The 18,901-nt window shown below is 51.4% G+C and overlaps 7 protein-coding genes across 7 annotated transcripts; 2 read left to right on the top strand and 5 right to left on the bottom strand.

The window, feature by feature from the left end:
• Positions 1-1,202: 1,202 nt before the first annotated feature.
• Positions 1,203-1,883, top strand: BCR37DRAFT_346622 (pectin lyase fold/virulence factor; the record flags this gene model as incomplete). The annotated part of the gene is made up of 2 exons (XM_040867705.1): positions 1,203-1,432; positions 1,475-1,883. The coding sequence occupies 2 exons, from the start codon at positions 1,203-1,205 to the stop codon at positions 1,881-1,883; spliced, it is 639 nt and encodes a 212-aa protein (XP_040725601.1).
• Positions 1,884-1,916: 33 nt separating this feature from the next.
• BCR37DRAFT_357022 (ribonucleoside-diphosphate reductase subunit large) lies at positions 1,917-5,172 on the bottom strand. The gene is made up of 3 exons (XM_040868201.1): positions 5,077-5,172; positions 4,921-5,035; positions 1,917-4,876 (listed from the first exon to the last, which is right to left on the bottom strand). The coding sequence occupies exons 1-3, from the start codon at positions 5,085-5,087 to the stop codon at positions 2,390-2,392; spliced, it is 2,613 nt and encodes an 870-aa protein (XP_040725600.1). The 5' UTR covers positions 5,088-5,172; the 3' UTR covers positions 1,917-2,389.
• On the bottom strand, positions 5,153-7,076 carry BCR37DRAFT_289941 (Ima1 N-terminal domain-containing protein). The gene has a single exon (XM_040866851.1). The coding sequence runs from the start codon at positions 6,823-6,825 to the stop codon at positions 5,281-5,283; it is 1,545 nt and encodes a 514-aa protein (XP_040725599.1). The 5' UTR covers positions 6,826-7,076; the 3' UTR covers positions 5,153-5,280.
• A 2,826-nt stretch (positions 7,077-9,902) lies between these two features.
• On the top strand, positions 9,903-12,428 carry BCR37DRAFT_289867 (T-complex protein 11-domain-containing protein). Its single transcript, XM_040866850.1, has one exon. The coding sequence runs from the start codon at positions 10,224-10,226 to the stop codon at positions 12,285-12,287; it is 2,064 nt and encodes a 687-aa protein (XP_040725598.1). The 5' UTR covers positions 9,903-10,223; the 3' UTR covers positions 12,288-12,428.
• Positions 12,429-13,413: 985 nt separating this feature from the next.
• BCR37DRAFT_346379 (uncharacterized protein) lies at positions 13,414-13,602 on the bottom strand (the record flags this gene model as incomplete). Its single annotated transcript, XM_040867681.1, has 1 exon — positions 13,414-13,602. A coding segment is annotated over one exon (189 nt), but the record flags the coding sequence as incomplete, so codon positions are not given.
• A 1,145-nt stretch (positions 13,603-14,747) lies between these two features.
• On the bottom strand, positions 14,748-16,187 carry BCR37DRAFT_346640 (glutathione reductase; the record flags this gene model as incomplete). The annotated part of the gene is made up of 1 exon (XM_040867708.1): positions 14,748-16,187. A coding segment is annotated over one exon (1,440 nt), but the record flags the coding sequence as incomplete, so codon positions are not given.
• A 64-nt stretch (positions 16,188-16,251) lies between these two features.
• On the bottom strand, positions 16,252-18,762 carry BCR37DRAFT_290168 (uncharacterized protein). Its single transcript, XM_040866853.1, has 3 exons — positions 18,077-18,762; positions 17,903-18,040; positions 16,252-17,866 (listed from the first exon to the last, which is right to left on the bottom strand). The coding sequence occupies exons 1-3, from the start codon at positions 18,437-18,439 to the stop codon at positions 16,361-16,363; spliced, it is 2,007 nt and encodes a 668-aa protein (XP_040725595.1). The 5' UTR covers positions 18,440-18,762; the 3' UTR covers positions 16,252-16,360.
• Positions 18,763-18,901: the final 139 nt, after the last annotated feature.

Genomic DNA, 18,901 nt, shown 5'->3' with positions numbered 1-18,901 from the left:
TACGTCCAACACGTCCAACTCGTTCAACACGTCTATCACAAGCTGTACCAGCAAGGACCCTGTGATATCTTTCACGCTAAGCTGAGTTTGGAGTAGATCGACTTGTATGGTTGCGAGCTTGCAAGGCGAGGCCAAACAAAGATGGTAAACGGGCCCCAGATACTTGAAGAGCGAATATAAAACGTTCTGATGTTGCGCACAAGGCTATCGAAAGGCAATAAGATGACACTGCTTACAATTTTCCAGCCTTTCCTTGTGGGCTTTGCTCTGCTGGCGTCTACCGTCTCCCGAGTTGATAGCCTAAACGTCCACGGTCCACCGTATGTCATGACAATACATCAATCAAGGACTCACACAATAGAACGATTCATCGCCATGGCAAAACGGCGAAAATGGACAAGCCATTCAGGACAGGTCTTGGCATCCAGTATGAACATCGCGGTGTTGACTGCCCCAAAGGCTGTAAGGCTCGCCCTACGTTGCATGCAGCCGCTCAGCCTACAAATGTGATCCCACCTGCCACTGGAACTGGTTATGGCTACAACTCTTATGACTCCTCTCGTTGCATCAAATGTGATCACGAGTGGTTCTTTCCCCCAAGCAATGCCCCAGACTGCAAGCCATCTCCCTACATCGACTTTACTCCATATGATGAAAACAAAGATTGCTGCATCATTAAGGAGTGGGCGGACTACGACAGGTGCACAAAGGGAATCGAACCAAAGAAATGCATCATCCTAGACAATCTTGACGCAAAGGGCCCTATGAATTTCGTCATGGCTGAAAAGTCTTTCTTGGGCTGTCGGGGAACAATTGTCGCACCGGATGTCAACTCTACGAATATTAAACCCAAATTCATTGATTATTCTGCCGGGAAAGATTCAATTTTTGCTGGAGCTGGCCCTGGAGGATGCCTCATCAATATGCGAGGCGAAGCTTACTTCACTGGCGTCCAGAATCCGTCATCCTGGAGAGCCATCGACATTGCAGATGTTGATGGGCTGAAGGTGAATGGTATCAACGTCATACAGGCCAATGCTCCAAATTGGCACATCTCTGGCAAGAATGTCGAGATGGAGAATTGTAATGTGATTATCGCCAGCAAGTTTGGGTATCCGGCCCTGTCTCGTAATTCGGATGGGTTTCAACTTGCTGTTGACAACTTCGTGTAAGGCTCTTGATGTCTTGTCAGACTGAAGCTAATGGACAGACTTCGCAACTCTTTTATCCAAAGTGGCGACGATGCTATCGCATTGAAGCGCACTAACGGGGCTCTCTTCGAGTGTCTGACCATTTACTACTCGCACGGACTCTCTATTGGCAGTGTATCGTTAGGCGACGTCGCTAAAAATGTTGTTTTCAAAAATATTGAATTGGTTGGACCTGAACACGGTGCACGTATCAAAGCCAAAAAGTTTGAGCTCGGACTTGTGTAAGCAATCGCTACCTTTGACCGAGACAAATCTAATCACAGGTCTAATGTGACTTTCGAAGACATACTTGTGCACGAAGCAAACTTTACTTCTATTGCCATCCGTCAGGACTATCTCGATCCGATGCCAGACCACATGCCTGACACGGGCGTGCTCGTTGAACACATTCACTTCAAGAACTTCAAGGCCACTGTCAAGAATCGCGATCCTCAATGTACGTGTTACTGGAATTTAAACTTTGCTAACAGCATCAGGGCCGACCAATTCAATCATGGTTCTGTGCAGCGACGGGAAACGTGCAAACAGTGGATGTCGGGACTTCACCTTCGAAGGTGTATCAATCAAGTCGGCCGACCATGTCGTTTATCCTCCATTCGTCATCAATTACCAGCTCCCAGAAATCTTGCACACAAGCTCGGGAATCGACACCAAGAACTTCACTCACTATGAATCGACTGGGTTTATCATTCAACATCCCACCCCGCCATAAATCGTTCACCTGAGGTTTGACTTTCAATCTAATGGAAATCACCCGTAAACGTTCAGGATGCACTTTTTGTGGTCACTGCGCTGTCGCAGGACGCAGCACGATGCAGTTTTCAAACCTTTAGCCGAACCCTTTTGTACGACAGATAGTGTGTCTCCCAGTATCCTTCGTTACTTTTCAGAACCATCCAGTCTTCCCAATTGCTGACTCAAATTGTGAAAGTCGCCTGTACCTTGCTCGTGACATCCGTTGACTCCTGCTTCCATGCAGTGATGAATTTGCTTTCTGTGTCATCTGAAGATGATGGTATCGCCCCTTCAGATTCAAGCTTGACTCTGTAGGGCTGCTTATAGGAGTCAACACACGAGGCACAAAACAAGATGAATAGCTCTGCTACGACGATAAACACACTTCTAAATGTACAAGAGAAAATTCCAATGAAAGGACAAGATGGCAGACTCCGGCAAGTCTATGAGCCGCACATGACGCACTCATCCCGGTTCTCAATGGAGCAAGTGAGAACCTTGTCATCGTAGATATTGGCTTCTTCCTCCGTCATGCCTGCTTTCTTTGCATCATGATCCACAGGCACACGAGCAGCTTTGACAGGTGTTGCTTGGGTGCTTGCAACTGCCGGTGTGTCTGGTTCATCTTCACTGCTAGAAGCAACCATTTCGGTTTCTTTTGTATCGAGTTCCGGTGAGTCTGGCATGGCAGCTTGCAAAGTTGCTGGCATGGCTTGTTCTTGAGCGGCATACTTGCGTGTCACGCGACGTTTCGCAACAGCCGTATCGGCAACGGCGAGTTGTTCCTTGTCAACAGTGAATTGAATGGGTGCTGAGGCAGCCATGGTACGCAGGTAGTACATGCCCGTCTTGAGTCCCTTCTTCCAACCATAAAAGTGCATCGATGTAATTTTACCGAATGTCGGCGCCTTGAGATGCAAGTTGAGGGATTGCGACTGATCAATAAAGGCACCACGGTCAGCAGCCATATCGATCACCACTTTTTGAGAGAGCTCCCATACAGTCTTGTAGAGGGCTTTCGTCTCTGCAGGGATGTTTGGGATGTTTTGCACAGAGCCACCATCGGCAATGATGCGATTCTTCATATTCTCTGACCAGAGTCCCATCTCAACGAGATCCTTGAGCAACCAAGGGTTCACCACCTGGAACTCACCGGCAAGGACACGACGCGAGTAAATGTTGCTCGTGTAGGGCTCAAAGCATTCATTGAAACCCAGAATCTGTGACGTGGACGCAGTGGGCATCGGTGCACACAACAGGGAGTTGCGGATACCATGCTTTGCAATCTGCTCTTTGAGCGTCGCCCAGTCCCAGAGCTTGGTGGGTGTGACATTCCACAAGTCATACTGCAAAAGTCCCTGAGAGGCAGGTGAGCCCTCGTAGGTAGAGTATGGACCCTCTTCTTGTGCCAGCTCACACGAGGCTTCAAGAGCACCGTGGTAGATGGTCTCAAAGATTTGGATGTTCAGCTCCTTGGCCTCGGGCGAGTCGAATGGCAGCTTAAGTGCCAAGAAGGCATCGGCGAGACCTTGCACACCAAGACCGATGGGTCGGTGACGCTTGTTGGAACGCTCAGCTTCAATGACTGGGTAGTAGTTGACGTCGATGATCTTGTTCAAGTTGCGAGCAACAACCTTGGCGACATCGTGGAGCTTCTTGAAGTCGTAGACGGGTGTTTCTGCGCGCATGTCGATGAAGGTGGGCAAGGCAATGGAGGCGAGATTGCAGACAGCCACCTCATCGGGTGCCGAGTACTCGACAATCTCGGTACACAAGTTGCTGCACTTGATGGTACCGAGGTTCTTCTGGTTCGACTTGCGGTTGCAGGCGTCCTTGTACAGCATGAAGGGATTGCCCGTCTCAGTTTGCGCCTCGAGAATAGCGTACCACAGCTTCTGTGCCTTGATGGTCTTCATGACCTTGCCGGCCTTCTCGTACTTGGTGTACAAGGCTTCAAATTCATCGCCATACACCTCGTGCATACCAGGACATTCGTTGGGGCACATGAGCGACCACTCGCCATTCTCCTCCACACGCTTCATGAAGAGATCAGGGATCCAGAGAGCATAGAACAAGTCGCGTGCGCGGACCTCTTCCTTGCCGTGGTTCTTGCGCAAGTCAAGGAAGCCAAAGATGTCTGCGTGCCATGGCTCAATGTAAATAGCAAAGGCACCTGGACGCTTGTTGCCACCTTGGTCGACATACCTGGCAGTGTTGTTGAAGACACGCAGCATGGGGATGATGCCGTTGGATGTACCATTTGTACCGGCAATGTAACTGCCTGTTGCACGGATGCAGTGGACATTGAGACCAATGCCACCGGCTGTCTTAGAGATCATGGCACACGTTTTGAGTGTGTCGTAGATGCCATCGATCGAGTCATCCTTCATTGTGACAAGGAAGCAAGACGAGAGTTGTGGGTTGGGCGTACCGGCGTTGAAGAGGGTAGGCGATGCGTGTGTGAAGTGCTTGGAAGACATGAGGTTGTATGTCTCAATGGCCTTTTCAATGTCATCACCATGAATGCCAACAGCGACACGCATGATCATGTGCTGCGGTCTCTCTGCAACAGCACCATCGATACGCAACAAATAAGAACGCTCGAGCGTCTTGAAGCCAAAGTACTGGTACGCGAAATCGCGATCGTAGATGATGGCACTGTCGAGCTCGTCCTTGTGCGCCATGACAGTCTTGTAGACATGGTCACTGATCATGGGACTGGGCTTGTCATTCTTAGGGTTGATGTAGGTGTAGAGGTCGTGGACCACTGCCGAGAAGCTCTTTTTTGTCTGCTTGTGCAGGTTGGATACAGCAATACGCGCAGCAAGGATAGCGTAGTCTGGGTGGTGCGTGGTCATGTACGCGGCGGTCTCTGCGGCGAGATTGTCGAGCTCAATGGTTGTGACGCCCTTGTAGACACCCGAAATGACCTGTGACGCGTTAGTAATCGATGCAAGACGCGTGGATGAGGTACTTTTTGGGTGATTTGCTCTGCGTAGACGTGCTCTGCATCGAGGCCGTAGCAGAGACGCTGGACGCGTGATGTGATTTTGTCGAACTGGACGCGCTCACGTCTGCCATCGCGTTTGCTGGGTGTTAGAAAGTGCTTTGTGAGGGAGGATGGACATACAGGACAAACATGATGGTGAGGTAGGATGTAGGATGGGTGGATGGAGGGTGGTGGTGGGTAGAAGAGGAAGTTGCTGCTGCTCTTGACTGATTTCTAATTTCTGAATTTCGCGTTCGAGGAGAATTTGAGACGCGAGGGGGATTTAGTAGGTAATTACTTGTGCCTGTCATGGTCTCATCACTTGTAGTCAGCAGTCAGTACTGACTATTTATGCCATGTCATCGTCGTCCTCCGTGTTCTTCCCCTTCTTCCGCCATCATCAGGCTCCATTTGACACCGAGCGCGATGCACCAGGCCAAGCCCACTCACACCATACAGCAGCAGACACCGCATATACCACCGTAGAACCAAGCACACACTCCCACCTAAGGCAGCCAATGACGTGACCACCATCAGCAACGGCAGAGGAGACCGCCGGACTTGCCTCAAACTCCGTACAAGCAACGGCTCATCTTCAAGTCGCACAGCTGCATGGAATAGGGACTCCAGACCGGTCGGCTGTTCTGGTGCAAACAACCGTTGTGGTGCAAGCAGCGTTGTATCCCTTGACTTCTCTGATGTTTCCGTAGGAAGACGTCGAGTGAATGCTGAAGTGCCAAAAACGGAATGAGCCTCACTTGCAGGCGCAAACGTAGATGCAAATGGACTCGCACGAGATGCAGGCGGCGAAGGTTGCCAATCCATCGAATCCTCCTCCTCATCGTCGTCTGCTGCGACCTCAATATATTCTTTGCTAGATTGATGGCGCGCAACAGGGACTTGAAACGGACTCTCTCGAATCGGTGCTGCCAAGTCAAAGTCTGGTTCAGCAGGCAGCATATCTCGTAGCTTCGTGGACGTGTCTGTCAGTCGAGCCACTGTGGGTCGTTCCAGCCATACGAGCTGTGTGGACAACCATGCATGAAGCAGCGAAAGAACCACTCCCAGCATACCAAATCGTGTCCGTAATGGACTCACGACTGCTAGTCTCGGCAGAATGATAAAAGCCGCAAAACGAAGAACAAACATGGAGAGTTGGAGTTGCAGGTATTCTGATTTGCCGTGTACTTTGAGACGAGGGAATTGCTGATGAGCGATTGCTTGTGGATTCCAAAACGCTCCCAGACATAAGCACACCATGATCATGGGCCACGAGAGATCAGACTGTATTGGCCGTGACACTGCTTCACATAGACACCAGATCAAAACAGCAGCATGGACGGTCCAGAAGCAAATCCCACGCACGAGCCAAGTTGCATGACCGAGCCAGGACACATGGCTCTGCTGGTCTATTCTACCACTGAGCCATCCACCCAATGCAATCGACTTGGCTACATAGTTGTTGCGTTCCAGACGGGCTTGTAGGGCAGGTGCACAGCTTGCGCAAAAGGGTGGAAAGCGTTCTTCAAGCGATGCCTTGTATGCTGGCAAGGCAGACTCATAAAGTGCATAGTCTTTATCTGACTCATCCGGCAAGTAAGACGCAAGAGTCTTGGTCAATAGTGCCTGATTGCTGCTGCAAGTTGCGCAGAATGGCGACTGTAAATCAGGCGCTTGCTTTGGCCGATGAGCAAGAGGCCGTGTCGTGTGCCGCTGATACTTTTCCGGTATCGTATCGGCGATATTGCCCTGGGAGTCGAGTACATTCAGGGCTTCACAGAGTGGGCACGTCCATGCTTCGATGCGAGCGGCCGACGATGCACGACCCGTTTGCTGATTACAGTAGTAGCAAGTGAGAAGCTTTGTTTGCTTCCGCTTCAAGAGTGACATGTGCAGTATTGAGCTTTGCAGCTATTGCCTGAGCTGCGGCAGATGCGTGTAGAGAGCACTGGTTCAAGCTGTGGCGATTGGCGTGTTGCAGTTGGGTGTTTTGCTTTTTCTGTTGTGCTGTTCGTTGCTACATCCTCAGACTCTGTCACTCATGTTGTGTTGGCATTGCACTTCTGGCCCACAATGTGCTTCTATATACTCGGCTCTTGCTTGCTTCGCCGTTCATGCTCGCACTCTGAGCTCGCTACAAGGCTCGACCTGCTCAGCTTGCATCAAGTGCCGGACCAAGCTCTGAGACTCAGCGGCAGATAGTTGTCTACTTTGCTCGTGACGGTGTATACAATCCTATTAAGGGCACACGTACTCTATACACACAATACGAGGGCCAAGAATTACAGTGTCTCGCACGTACCCGCTGGATCTATTTTCGGCTTCTTATGGAAGTTATGGCTGCTTGCGGCCACCGTCCAAGTAATTCTATGCCCAGCAGCCCAGGCGTTTTCACGAAAAAAAAGGTCCCGGTGCAAATGCATTAGTCTTAACAGGTCGAGACGCGCGCCGGAATGAGCGCGATCTTCCTTGGACTATACCTTGGCAGTCTGCTTTGCCACAGTCATGGACTATGGCAGTCGTTGTACATGTGCTGTCCAGCTTGCACGACGCCGTTCTCAGACAGGCCGTCTGGTATGTCTTGGGCGGAGTACTGCCTGAAACGCTCGCAAGCCAGCAGCTGAAACACACTGCTAACAGTGCTGACTCTGCTGAGTATAGAAGTGATGACGGCCCGTTGTCCCTGAAGCCCATACTGATGCTGGCGGATCGACTGTCTGCTTTCGCCGGCATGAGGCCCACATGTCAAATCATATTCCTTATACTCCGAGTCTCCGAGGTGCTAAAGATGGTGTCAGGCATTGAATTTAATCATTCCTGAGGATCGTGACATCTGCCAAAGTCGAGTTTACAATGATGTGGTTCTACAGTGTTTCCAGCGAGACCCAAGCTTAAGTGGTCAAGTCCTGTCAGGGAAGATTTCACAATTTGTCTCACCTTGCTCGGCGCCACAGCCGAGTTCTGCTTCTTTGGTACAGCTACTGACTACCACTATCCGCAATCTGGGGCAGTTCATGACTCATGACGCCATTTCCGTTCAGCTGAGCGTGATGACGGTACTAATACTGTGGTACAGAGTCTGGCTTCTTTCGGTTGACGCACTTGACACCGACACACTGACACTGCCGGAATTTGCTAACCACGGTGCACGGATGTGTCAGACAACGGTCAGTGAGCACCATGACTCTTCTGGTTAGCCTTGATCACGCAGGACTCTGTGCATATCTCTCGCTCGAGCCCCCGAAGTTTGCCACGCACGCTACCAGTTTGACAAAGCAAGTCGTTGCTCAGACACGATGTTTGAGCTTGAAACCATGGCCCTGGCTATTGTTCGTGGCACGACATCCTCTCAATATAATGGTCTTGCAGAAGTAAGGGGGTCGATCGAACAAGTTGGGTGTTCTGGCTATTCTCTTGTGCCCTTGGCGGATGCTCTTTTCTTGGGACCATGAACGAGGATGTCATGATGACCGTTTTTGTGTGTTTTAAGCCTTTAAGCTTAAGGTTCGTTCACTTGCACTTTGGCCCTGGTGGTCAGGGTGCATGCAAGAGCGACGACTATGACGGGATACTATGCTAAGTTGCTAACGTAATCCCTTGTTCCATCCGGCATCGTTTCACGATCCATGATATCCAGTACAAGACTTTGGTACATATCACACTGATTCACACAGTATAGGCCTGCCTTTTGACCTGTACCGGAGAAAATTACATGCATGCCTTAATCTTTAGCGATCGGGGTGGCATCTGTATACGCAACGTTGGTGTCGACACGAGCACAGACAAGGTATGAATGTTCTCGACTGTGACGATCCATCGAACGATGGTCTGTGACCTAGCTGTGTACTATTCATTTGCCGACAAGAGTGCTAGATCTCATAGCAGATCTATCGCCAAGCGAGCTCGTGCGTTGTGCCTGAAGAGTGGACAGGTATTAAATTGAGGGCCAGGAAGTATTTTGCATTTTGGGCAGCACGACTCTTAAAGGGCGACGACATGAAGGTCCAAGGACAGCAGCCTGCAGGCACGAAGGAAGCATTGGAAGATGAGATCTATGGCCAACTTGCGAGATCGACGGTTACTAGATGAGGTATAGAGCGGGAGTACACTCGCACAATTAGTAGTGAGCAGTACTAGTCCTGTTTCAGTGTAGCTTGGGCCTGCCTGGCCTGCGAGTCAGGTCCATATGGCTGCTTCGAGCGAAATGTTTCTAGTATGTCTCAAACGTGTCTCTGGGCGTCAGGCCTGTGCTCGCAAGCCAGTCTATGTGCACAGTAGGTCAGCCTAAGACTGGCGCACTTGAGCAAAACCCTGGCTGTATGGTCTCTTGCATGTCCGGGTTGCTGGGCCCCAATTAAGGGCGCCTGGAGGTCATAAAAGTGGATCTCTGGTCGTGGCTGGTCTCGGAGTAAATGACACAGACGGCGACAGACTAAGGGACGACGAGGGAGAGAGACAATCAGACAGAGCCCTGCTGTCTCTGGAACACTGCATCACGGCCTGGTGACCTGGCTCTTGACACACAAAGAACAAGGCGGCGGCGGCGGGCAGGCGGCTGGAGAGCAGAAAATGTAAGAGCAGCACACACAGAGACACACCCACACACACCAGGCAAGCACAGCAGCTCACGCACACAGGTCTCAGCATGTCCTCTGCTGCTCATACTGCGACTGCAGGCGGCCCTGCCCACTTGACTTTGTTTAAGTCACCCAGGCCTCCTCCTCCGCCATCCGATACATAACGCACACAGGCCGCACACACCCTCCCATCTCCCCTTCCCTCCATCGACCCGGCGTCGCGTGTCCATCTGCTGCTTCTATCTGGGCTTTCTTGTCTCTCTCTCGTTCTCTCCTGCTTGTCTGTCCTTCTGCTTCTTCCTCTCGCAAAGCTTCGTACCCTTTTCTATTTGTCGCGACGTGCTCAAGCAAGCAAGCATACACCCACAGGAGCTACATCGACAACTCAAGAGCACGGTTTCTCTCTCAGTTGATACCTGGGTATCGACATCTAGCGACAAAGGTCTTCCATCACTATTCTACGCACACACAGAGTCAGTCAGCTTGTCTGTCGCAGCAACCAAGTACACCCTCTAGGCCACCCGCCCTCTCTCTTTGCCAGACAAACGAAGAGACAAAGCAAGCAAGTGCGATAGATAGACCAGGGACAGCCAGTGTCTCTACCTACAACAACTGCATCGGTCAGAGAGAGTGCTCATCTATCGACAACGCTCATCTTCCTTCAAAGAGTCAACGCGCTACAATCCACTCAACCTACACACAAGCGCAGCCATGGACCGACGTGCATCGACCATTGAGCAGCAGCAGAGCGAACGCGACGATCAACACAGCAGTACCTTCGACCAAAAGCCTGTCAATGTACCCCTACACGACTACGACGCAACAGCAGCAGCACTGTCTCGTTTGACGGTTGTGAAGAAGGAGAGTACCTGTACTGCGCGCTCTCTACATGCAGCAAGTACACAGACACCACCGCAGCCTACAGCAGAACACTATACTGGCAGTAGTTCACGCGCAGCGAGTCCTGCTCTCGTTGGAGAGTGTACCTATGAGACAGCCAATTGCCCCTCACCAGGAAAGCGCTCCTCTGCTTACTTTGATCATGTCCTGCAGCAAGATGGTCACATGAAACGTATGCGCAGAGAGTCTTCCCAGCAGCATCATCCTGAGCAAAACAAGCCAGCATGTGACGAGCAACAGCGACATCCAGATGCTTCAGTCGCAGGTGAACATGCTGCAGCTACTGCTGCTGCCATACCACCCAAGCTGACGCGTGTCATTGCCGAACTCAACGCTTTTGCTACACTGCCTCCTCTCTGCAATCTCGGCATGACTTTACGTCCCGTCATCAAGCGTATACCGGGACAGCGTGTACGTGCTCTCTCTGAGCCACTCTTGCCATCCAACCATCGCACCCTCGCACTACGTCATCTTCTCCGCGCATCGAGTGAGCCTGCGTCGCGCTCCAGCAAGCGTTCACGCGATAAAGTCTCACACCACCCTCCCATCTCTCAACAAACCTTGCGTGAGTTGGAACTTGATGAGATTCTCAAGAATGCACAACTACGACATGACATTGTGCATGACCCAAACTTGCAATTTCGTCCCAATACGGATGGTGAGCGTGGTGCCAAGAAGCGTCATGATTCAGACAGATATTGGCGGTCCATCGCAAAAGAGCTTGAGAAGTTTGACCGCTTTCCACGGGAAAAGCTATCGCAAACACGTGTAGCGCTCATGCTGCGTGAGGTCCGCAATATCCTGCTATCGCTTGTTCCACAAGAAGACAAGGAGCAAGTCGCGTCCATCTTTGATACGGATCTCGTTTTGCGCGGCTTGTCACTCGGCACATTCAGCGCAGCTGCATTTGCAAGGAGTCTCTCGTGCATCATGAAGAAACACTGTGCGCCTATGCGGGATGATGCTGTCGATGGTATCAGTGCAAAGCTTGCCGTCTCTAGCACCTCCACGGAATTTGTCAATGCACTGCGATGCACCTTTGATGTCCTCGAAGTCATGAAGCTCGATATTGCAAACCACCAGCTCCGCACACTACGTGGCTACCTCCTCGACACGGCTGTTGAATTTGAGCAAATGTGGTTCAAGCGCAAGTTCTACTCTGGCTCCCTCAAGCAAGACGACGCACTACAGTGGTTCTCCTCTATTCACACCGACACGAAATTGGATCCTCGCGCGAATTTTGCGACTGGATTTGTGGCCATGACACAGCGTGCCGTGATCAAGGCAGACGTCATTCCCACCTTCACATTCGACCACGGTCGCTTGCAAGCAATGGGCAAAGATGCAGCAGAAGTCACAGACCTCATGATTGTCGTGTTGCTGGCAAAGCAAATGCTCAAATTGCCCGACTCTGCAATGCCGGCGCTCAAGCAGGATCTATGGGCGTTAGTGGCTGCTGAACGGGTTGCACTGGGTGTATCGCGCTGGCAAGCGGCAATTCCATCTCTTGCGATGTACCTTGCGCGTCGTGCTGATGCATGCGTTGCTATGGCATTGCCAAGAGACTCGACCTTGACATTTGCCGAGACTTGGTTGATGAAACAACTTGCACCGGAGTCTGCGATTCGCCTCATGCTCGCCTCGCGCTTATCACTTCTCTTCTCTAGCCTTGTGACGCATGCATTGACGAGCCAGATCAAGAATGGTGTGCATTCACCGTGTCAGCTGTCTTGGCAAACTTGGCAAGCCTGCCGTACCGAAGTGGAGGGCATTGCATCTCGCATGTCTGCTGTGGCCGTGTTCCACTGGCGCGTGCATGGCTCCTTCTACCTCAACTTGCATGGTGAGCGGGCCATTCAACAACTCGCACTCTAGTCTGGACGATAACCCAAGCTAGTGGTGTCTTGTACCATCAATCTCAAGGGGAGATGACGACCATTACAAAAAATGTCTGTTTTCTTTCTACCTTCAATCTCTTTTTCTGTTACAGCGAGCGCACGGAGCATCCAAAGGAAAGGTTGCTACCTTTTGCATACAGGTTTCTCAGGTCTTTTTGTTTTGTAGCAGGCTGCATCCTCATCGAGTTTAGTCAATACACTTTTTTACCAAAACGACTTTGTATCTATTTGAAAGACTATGTGCAAGAATTCAGGATACTTCACGCTCGTGGTACGGGTTGGTCTTCCATGAGCACGAAGTCAGCAAATGACGCGCCACTCTCCATCAAGCCAGCTGATGGCGATTCCCCTGCCATTGAGGAATGTGCAAAGAAGGCATCAAAGTCGCTCGTATCGCTCGGTACCTGGAGTCCCTTGGCAGATACAATATCCTCCACAGCCTCGATTGTGGAAATCATCACGGCTTCTGCTTCAGGTGGTTGCATCATGATGGAGCTCAACTCTTCCTCCTTCGCAGGCGTCGACACGGCCGACCAACCTGTTCGTGAATTCGCTCGAGACAACGATCTAGAGCGCACACCACTCCCACGCTCAGCAACAAGTGGTTTCCGTACGCCACCAGCTTGAACGTGGGCTGCTTTTGGATGTGCTTGTTGATGATGATGCGGTAAATGCGGACCACCGGGACTCGCTGAGGATGCAGGTGATGATGCAGCGACATGCGCATGATGATGCGCAGAGAGCGTGTGTGCATGATGATTATGACGTTGTAAGCCAAGAAGCAAATCATCCGTCGATCTGGATGAGTTGGAGCGTGCACTACGAATCAGTGGACTGTGTAGACTTGCACGACGCCGTACAAGGCGGTCTGAGCCGATGGGTTCGTGCTGCGGTTGCAAAGCAGGCGAAAGACTCGCAGAGTCAGCCTTACCAGAGGTGCCTGAACTTGTATTGCGCTCTAGCCCAGGTCGTACAGGCTCGTCTCGCGAGAGATGCGTGTCTTGCGAGTCCATATGTTGCTCCTTGAGGAGATTTTGATAGTGCACTAGCAAATTGGCTGTTGCCACGTCCAAATCATAGGAAGTCATGTTCTTAGTGACAAAGTGCTTTTTGAGGTGCGTTGTGCAGTTATCTCTTCTTGAGAAAGGTGCACCACAGCTCTCGACTGGGCAAGTGAATTTGCGTTCACCAGTGTGTATGCGACAGTGCCTTGCTAAATGACCACTTGTTGTAAATTGCTTGTCGCAATGGTAACATTGATGAACCCGTTTACCCTGAGCAGTGATGACCATGTGTCCAAACTTGCTTGGTTGATGGCCGCCATGATGACCAGGAACGGGCGAAGCGCTGTTGGGAACACGTGCAGGGGTTGTAGTGCCAGTACCGGTTGTTGCAATCGATGGCGTTGATGCACCAGATGCAAAGACAGACTCACGACCGCTGATGCCGAGAAGGAACAATTCGGCAGGGCTAAACGTATGATCATGCGAGTGATGTTCAGGCGACTGGCGAGGAGAGACAGGCATGCGAAAATTCTCATCTTCATAATGACTGCCCTGATACATCGCATGCAGCGACTCTGGCCCGGTCTCGTGGGTAGATGCAGCCGAGTGCGCAGAGAACTCGCTCTCGCTGCGACTCTTGTGATAGAGCGGTCGATCTGGCTGTAGACTGTGGTAGCTCAAGTTCGGCGTCTCTTCCTCCTCGTTGAGCGGCGTTGCGATGCGCGTCACATTCGAAGGGTCAAACATGAGGAACGGATGTGTATGTCTCCTGTCTTGCGGTGCGTTGGAGAGCCCTTCTGGCGACACAACCATGGGATCTGGCTGTGAGAGCGTGGGCATCTCCGCAACAGTATTGGTGCGCCAGTCGTGGACAGCGTTGCTTGACCAGGACGAATACTCGTCGTCATCGGCAAAGATGGAGCTCGTACTGCCTAGAGGCAGGTTTCCGAGTGTTGGCCCAGTTGCTGATGTCGCTGGCTGCCGTCCTTGCTGTGGGACGAGTCCGGGGAACTCGGTCGCGAGCTCGGCTTCTTGCGCGTCTGCATCTTGAATCATGGATGCAAGCAGCTCATCGGGACTCAGCGATGCCATGGATTGCTGCCACGCCGGTGCAGGCTCACTCATACTGGATGGCCCTTATGACTACGCGTGTGGGGCCCGATTTTGGAGTGAGATTGAGCGTGTCTGAGAGTCTGTTGTGCTACCGCAGGCTCTCCGTCATGATCTCTGTTGTTTGCGCTCTGATTGCCGCCTTCTCTGTCTGCCCTGACTGCCTGCCTGCCTCTTGCGACGCTGCTACAGGAGTCTGTGGTTGTTGGCCGTGGTGGTTGAAGCTCAAATTTGGTTTTCTGCTTTTCGATGAGCACAAGATATAGTAGCCTATCAGTAGGCCTTCGGTACTCAGCATAGTGTCTATAGTCTTGTTCTACGCGCTACTTCAGCGTAACCAGCTCTTCCGCAGATGTCGGGTGGATAGCCACACAGCTGTCAAGGTCGGCCTTGGTTGCGCCCATCTTGATGGCAACGCCGAAGCCCTGCAGGATCTCGCTCGAGCCGGTGCCAATGATGTGCAAGCCAACCACCTTCTCGTCCTTGCCCTGGCAGATGAGCTTGTACTTGGTAGGCGCCTTGTGCTCGAGCATCGCATAGTACATCGCTGTGAAGGAAGATGTGTAGACCTTGAGGTTCTCCTTGCCATACTTCTTCTCTGCTTCGGGCTCCGTCAAGCCGATGTTGCCCACCTCGGGATGCGCAAAGATGACAGACGGGATAGTGTTGTAGTCGAGCTTAGCGTCCTTCTTGCCGCCAAACAAACGGTCAGCAAGCTTTCGGCCAGCAGCAATGGCAACAGGTGTGAGCTCCACCTTGCCGACAACATCACCAAGCGAATAGATGTTCTCTACGTTGGTGTTTTGATACTCATCCGCCTTGACGTGCTTCGACTCTGCCGTTTCTACACCTGCATTTCGTAAATTGAGGCGGTCAGTCTCTGGCTTGCGTCCAATAGCCCAGATGACAGTATCAAATGTGTCTGACTTTTCGCCCTCTGAAGATTTGTACGACACTTTGATACCTTCCCCAGTCTTTTCAAGCTTTGTGGCAGAGGTCTTGCGGTGAATGTGGATGCCATCCTTCTCGTACGTCTCCATGATGGTGTCTTGCACCATTGGGTCAAATGGCCGCAGGAACTTGTCGTGACGGATAAACATGTGTGTCTCTGTGCCCAGCGCGTTGAATATACCGGCAAACTCGACAGCAATGTAGCCGGCACCGACAATGAGTACCTTTTTTGGCTGCTTTTCAATGTCAAAGAAGCCATCCGAGTCAATACCGAGCTCGGCACCTTCAATTCCCTCGGGTTTGGCTGGTGCTCCTCCTACAGCAATCAGAATCTTCTTGGCTCTGTAAGTGTTGGTGCCGCTGCCGTCGTGCATCTTCACCTCGACTTCGTTGGGCGCGGTGAACGAAGCATAGCCGGAGATCCATTCAACCTTGTCGTTGTTGAGGTTCTTCTCGTAGATACCATTCAGACGCTTGATGTAAGCATCCCTCTTCTGCTTCAAGTACGGCCAGTCAAAGTCGGCATTGCGGGAAATATCAAATCCATACTCGCGTGCCTCCTTGAGCTTCTCCGACATGTCTGCCGTATTCCACATGACCTTCTTGGGGACACAACCAACGTTGACACACGTACCGCCGAGCCGGCCGCTTCCTTCGACAATGGCCACTTTTGCGCCATACAAACCGGCTGCACGTCGAGCAGAAGCCAAACCGCCGGATCCGCCGCCAATGACGAGGTAGTCGTATTCTGCCTTGATGGGAGCCATTTGTCGTACGGAGGTGGTGAAGGCTCTTGTTAGGTGGGCGAGTCTCTGCGCCAGCTTTGCTCTGTTTCTGTGTGGTGAGAGAGGCGATGATGTCGTCGACTTTGGACTGCAGATGGAGCTGACAAATGGACCACGCCACGGAGTATGACTGAAGCTACGATACTTGTGCAGCTGAACGCTAGGAGATGCTAGTCTGGGCTTGAACAGACACAGAACAACTAATACGGCAAGCCAGTCATGTTGGGCCGTGTGCGCAGAGCCACTTCTGCCCAGGTCAAGACTTCCACTTCACCGGCCACTGCTGCAGATGTCACCTGAGGCTGCTGTTTCGCTGGCCGTGCGCCGAACGGACGATGCTGTGCTGCCAGAGGAGACCCTTTTATCTCTGGTAGCTCTGGGTAATTCTCCAGCACCCAGATTTGCTTTTCAAGACCAGCTCGATGGGCACCGTGTGCATCATCTGCAAATGTTGCTGTCAATGAGACATCTTCGTCCTTTTCTTCCGTATCGATACGCATCTCAATGGCTTCCTGAACCATGACACCTTCAAACATGCGGGACACTTGTCGTGCCGTCATGCTGCGATTGCCACTTTCCATTGTACGCACACTCAGATTGTTGGTGCCGGCACTCAACAAGTCAAAAATGGGCGTAAATTCTGTGTGCAAGCTTCGCATGAAGCTTGTCTGCAATTCTGGACCATGTACTTGCTGAAAGAGGTTGAACATGGCAAACGGGATGAATTCTAGCTGCTTGCACAGTTTGAGAGCATGAATGGGGATTGCATACTTGAACAGAAGCAGCTGCGTCGTTCCTCGATTCTTGGTCTCCAAACGAATAAGTTCTGGCAAGAGGTAGGCATCATCAAAGTCCAAGTCTCTCACCAAATCTTGTAGTCGGTTGAGGGCATGCATCAAACGCGATCGGAAGGCTTTGATCTCCATGTCCAATGCAGCAGAATCTGAATCGCAATGCAGCAAGACCTCGCGCACGGATTTGCCATAGTGCTTCCTGACAAATGCGAGACACTCCTCGCGTAGCATATGATCCTGCACAAAAGCAACAGGCAAGCACGTACGATCTTCATGCGGCACAAGAATCTTGAAACCACCAACCAGACTCGCCTGCACACCGAAACAGCCGACATGCAGGCCTGGTCGCCATTGTGGCACGAGGGGCTTGTAATGCGACATGATGCGAAGATGTTCAATGACCTGATCCTTTGTCAAACAAAGCGATGCACAAATACTGGCTGCAACGTTGACTGGATTGGCAAAACGAAAGCCATTCGCCACGAAACGCTCAACATCCCGCTCTTCAACATGTCGCACAAGAAATATGACTTGGCCTGTTCGGGAATTGACACTTGTACGCTCGATATCCATCGATGAGGATCGCTTGCGTCCACCAGTCTGCGCAATCTTATCGAAGCACACACCCATATGGCGCAATGGAATGCCCATTTTCTCTGCAAGTTGCTGTGCACCACAACAAAACAACTCGCGAAAGTAAATGGAGAAAGTCTCTCGCGATGAGTTGTGCTGGATGTCTGAACAGCTTGCCAAATGAATCTTCATGCGAGTCAGCATGGGAGCAATAAGATGCCAGTTCGTCGACGCCTTGAACATCCATCTGAACACTGGCGATGAAGCATCAAAGACATCGGCGATGGAGAACTCCATGAAACTGGCAGTCATCTCCTGCGTAGGCAAGCCTCCATCATGCTTTTGTTAGCTTGTTGAGTGAAGGGTGATTCTTACCATGTTGATAAGGACGTGTCCTTGGGTATCAAAGAAGACTGCTGCAAGAGAGACCTGCTTGGCTCTGCTCTTTGCTTGTGCACGTCGTATGATGGAGATGCCGACGTACAACATGATGGCCACACACGTTGACGATGCCTATTGTCAGTATGATCGGCGATTGTTGAGACTGACCACAATCAGTAGAAGGACCTGGACCAGTGCAAACCTATGATGTTGTTGACGCTGATGCATGGTTTGTGCAGTGTATCGGATCACTAAACCATCCAGAAAGATGGCCTCGACACCGATGGTCACAACAGTTGAAGCAAAGCACAGAGCCAGTAAATAAAACCATTGCGCAGCCCACTGGTATCGCAAACGAAAGATGGCAGCCATGGCCAGCATGCTACCGAAGCAGGAAAACAACGCCGCATAGCAGTAATGACATTGCGTGACCCTCACATCCACATTGGAGACAGTTTGCAGATTGATGAGCTCGACGAAGATGTGGCCAAGACCAGCCAGGAACCCTCCAATAGCGATGCGCAGAATCATTCTTACTTTGCTGCGATCGGCGTCTGCACCGATGCAGATGTGGAAAGCTGCAAAAATGCAAAGGAATGGTATCAGGAGTGCCAAGATGGAGAGTGCGCTTTTACTGTACCTGAAGCGGTCGCGATGCTCAGTGACTTGTACCGACCAATGCACAACGACGTTTGCAGCTGCCTGTTAGTCGGAGAACAGTATGGAAGAACGTACTCAAGTTGCATGTGCCTGCAACTGCGAGCGCAGCACCAGCAAGGAAGATATTGTCCTTCAACCTCTTGTGCGACAGGGGCCGGCGGCGCAGGGCAATGACGGCTGTGATGTAGCCAAGAAAGCAGGCCTGCTTGTTAGCCAGCTGATTGAGGCCCTAGCACGTACAATAAAGGCGTAGACTAGGTATGGCGCATCGATATGCTATTGTAGTCAGAAGCTGTACAGATTGTGCGGGAAAGTACTTTTGCCAGGACATCG

The sequence above is a fragment of the Protomyces lactucae-debilis genome (genome assembly GCF_002105105.1).
Source record: "Protomyces lactucae-debilis strain 12-1054 chromosome Unknown BCR37scaffold_8, whole genome shotgun sequence".
NCBI classification, from domain to species: Eukaryota; Fungi; Ascomycota; class Taphrinomycetes; order Taphrinales; family Protomycetaceae; genus Protomyces; species Protomyces lactucae-debilis.
This window is presented reverse-complemented; position numbering and strand designations above follow the sequence as displayed.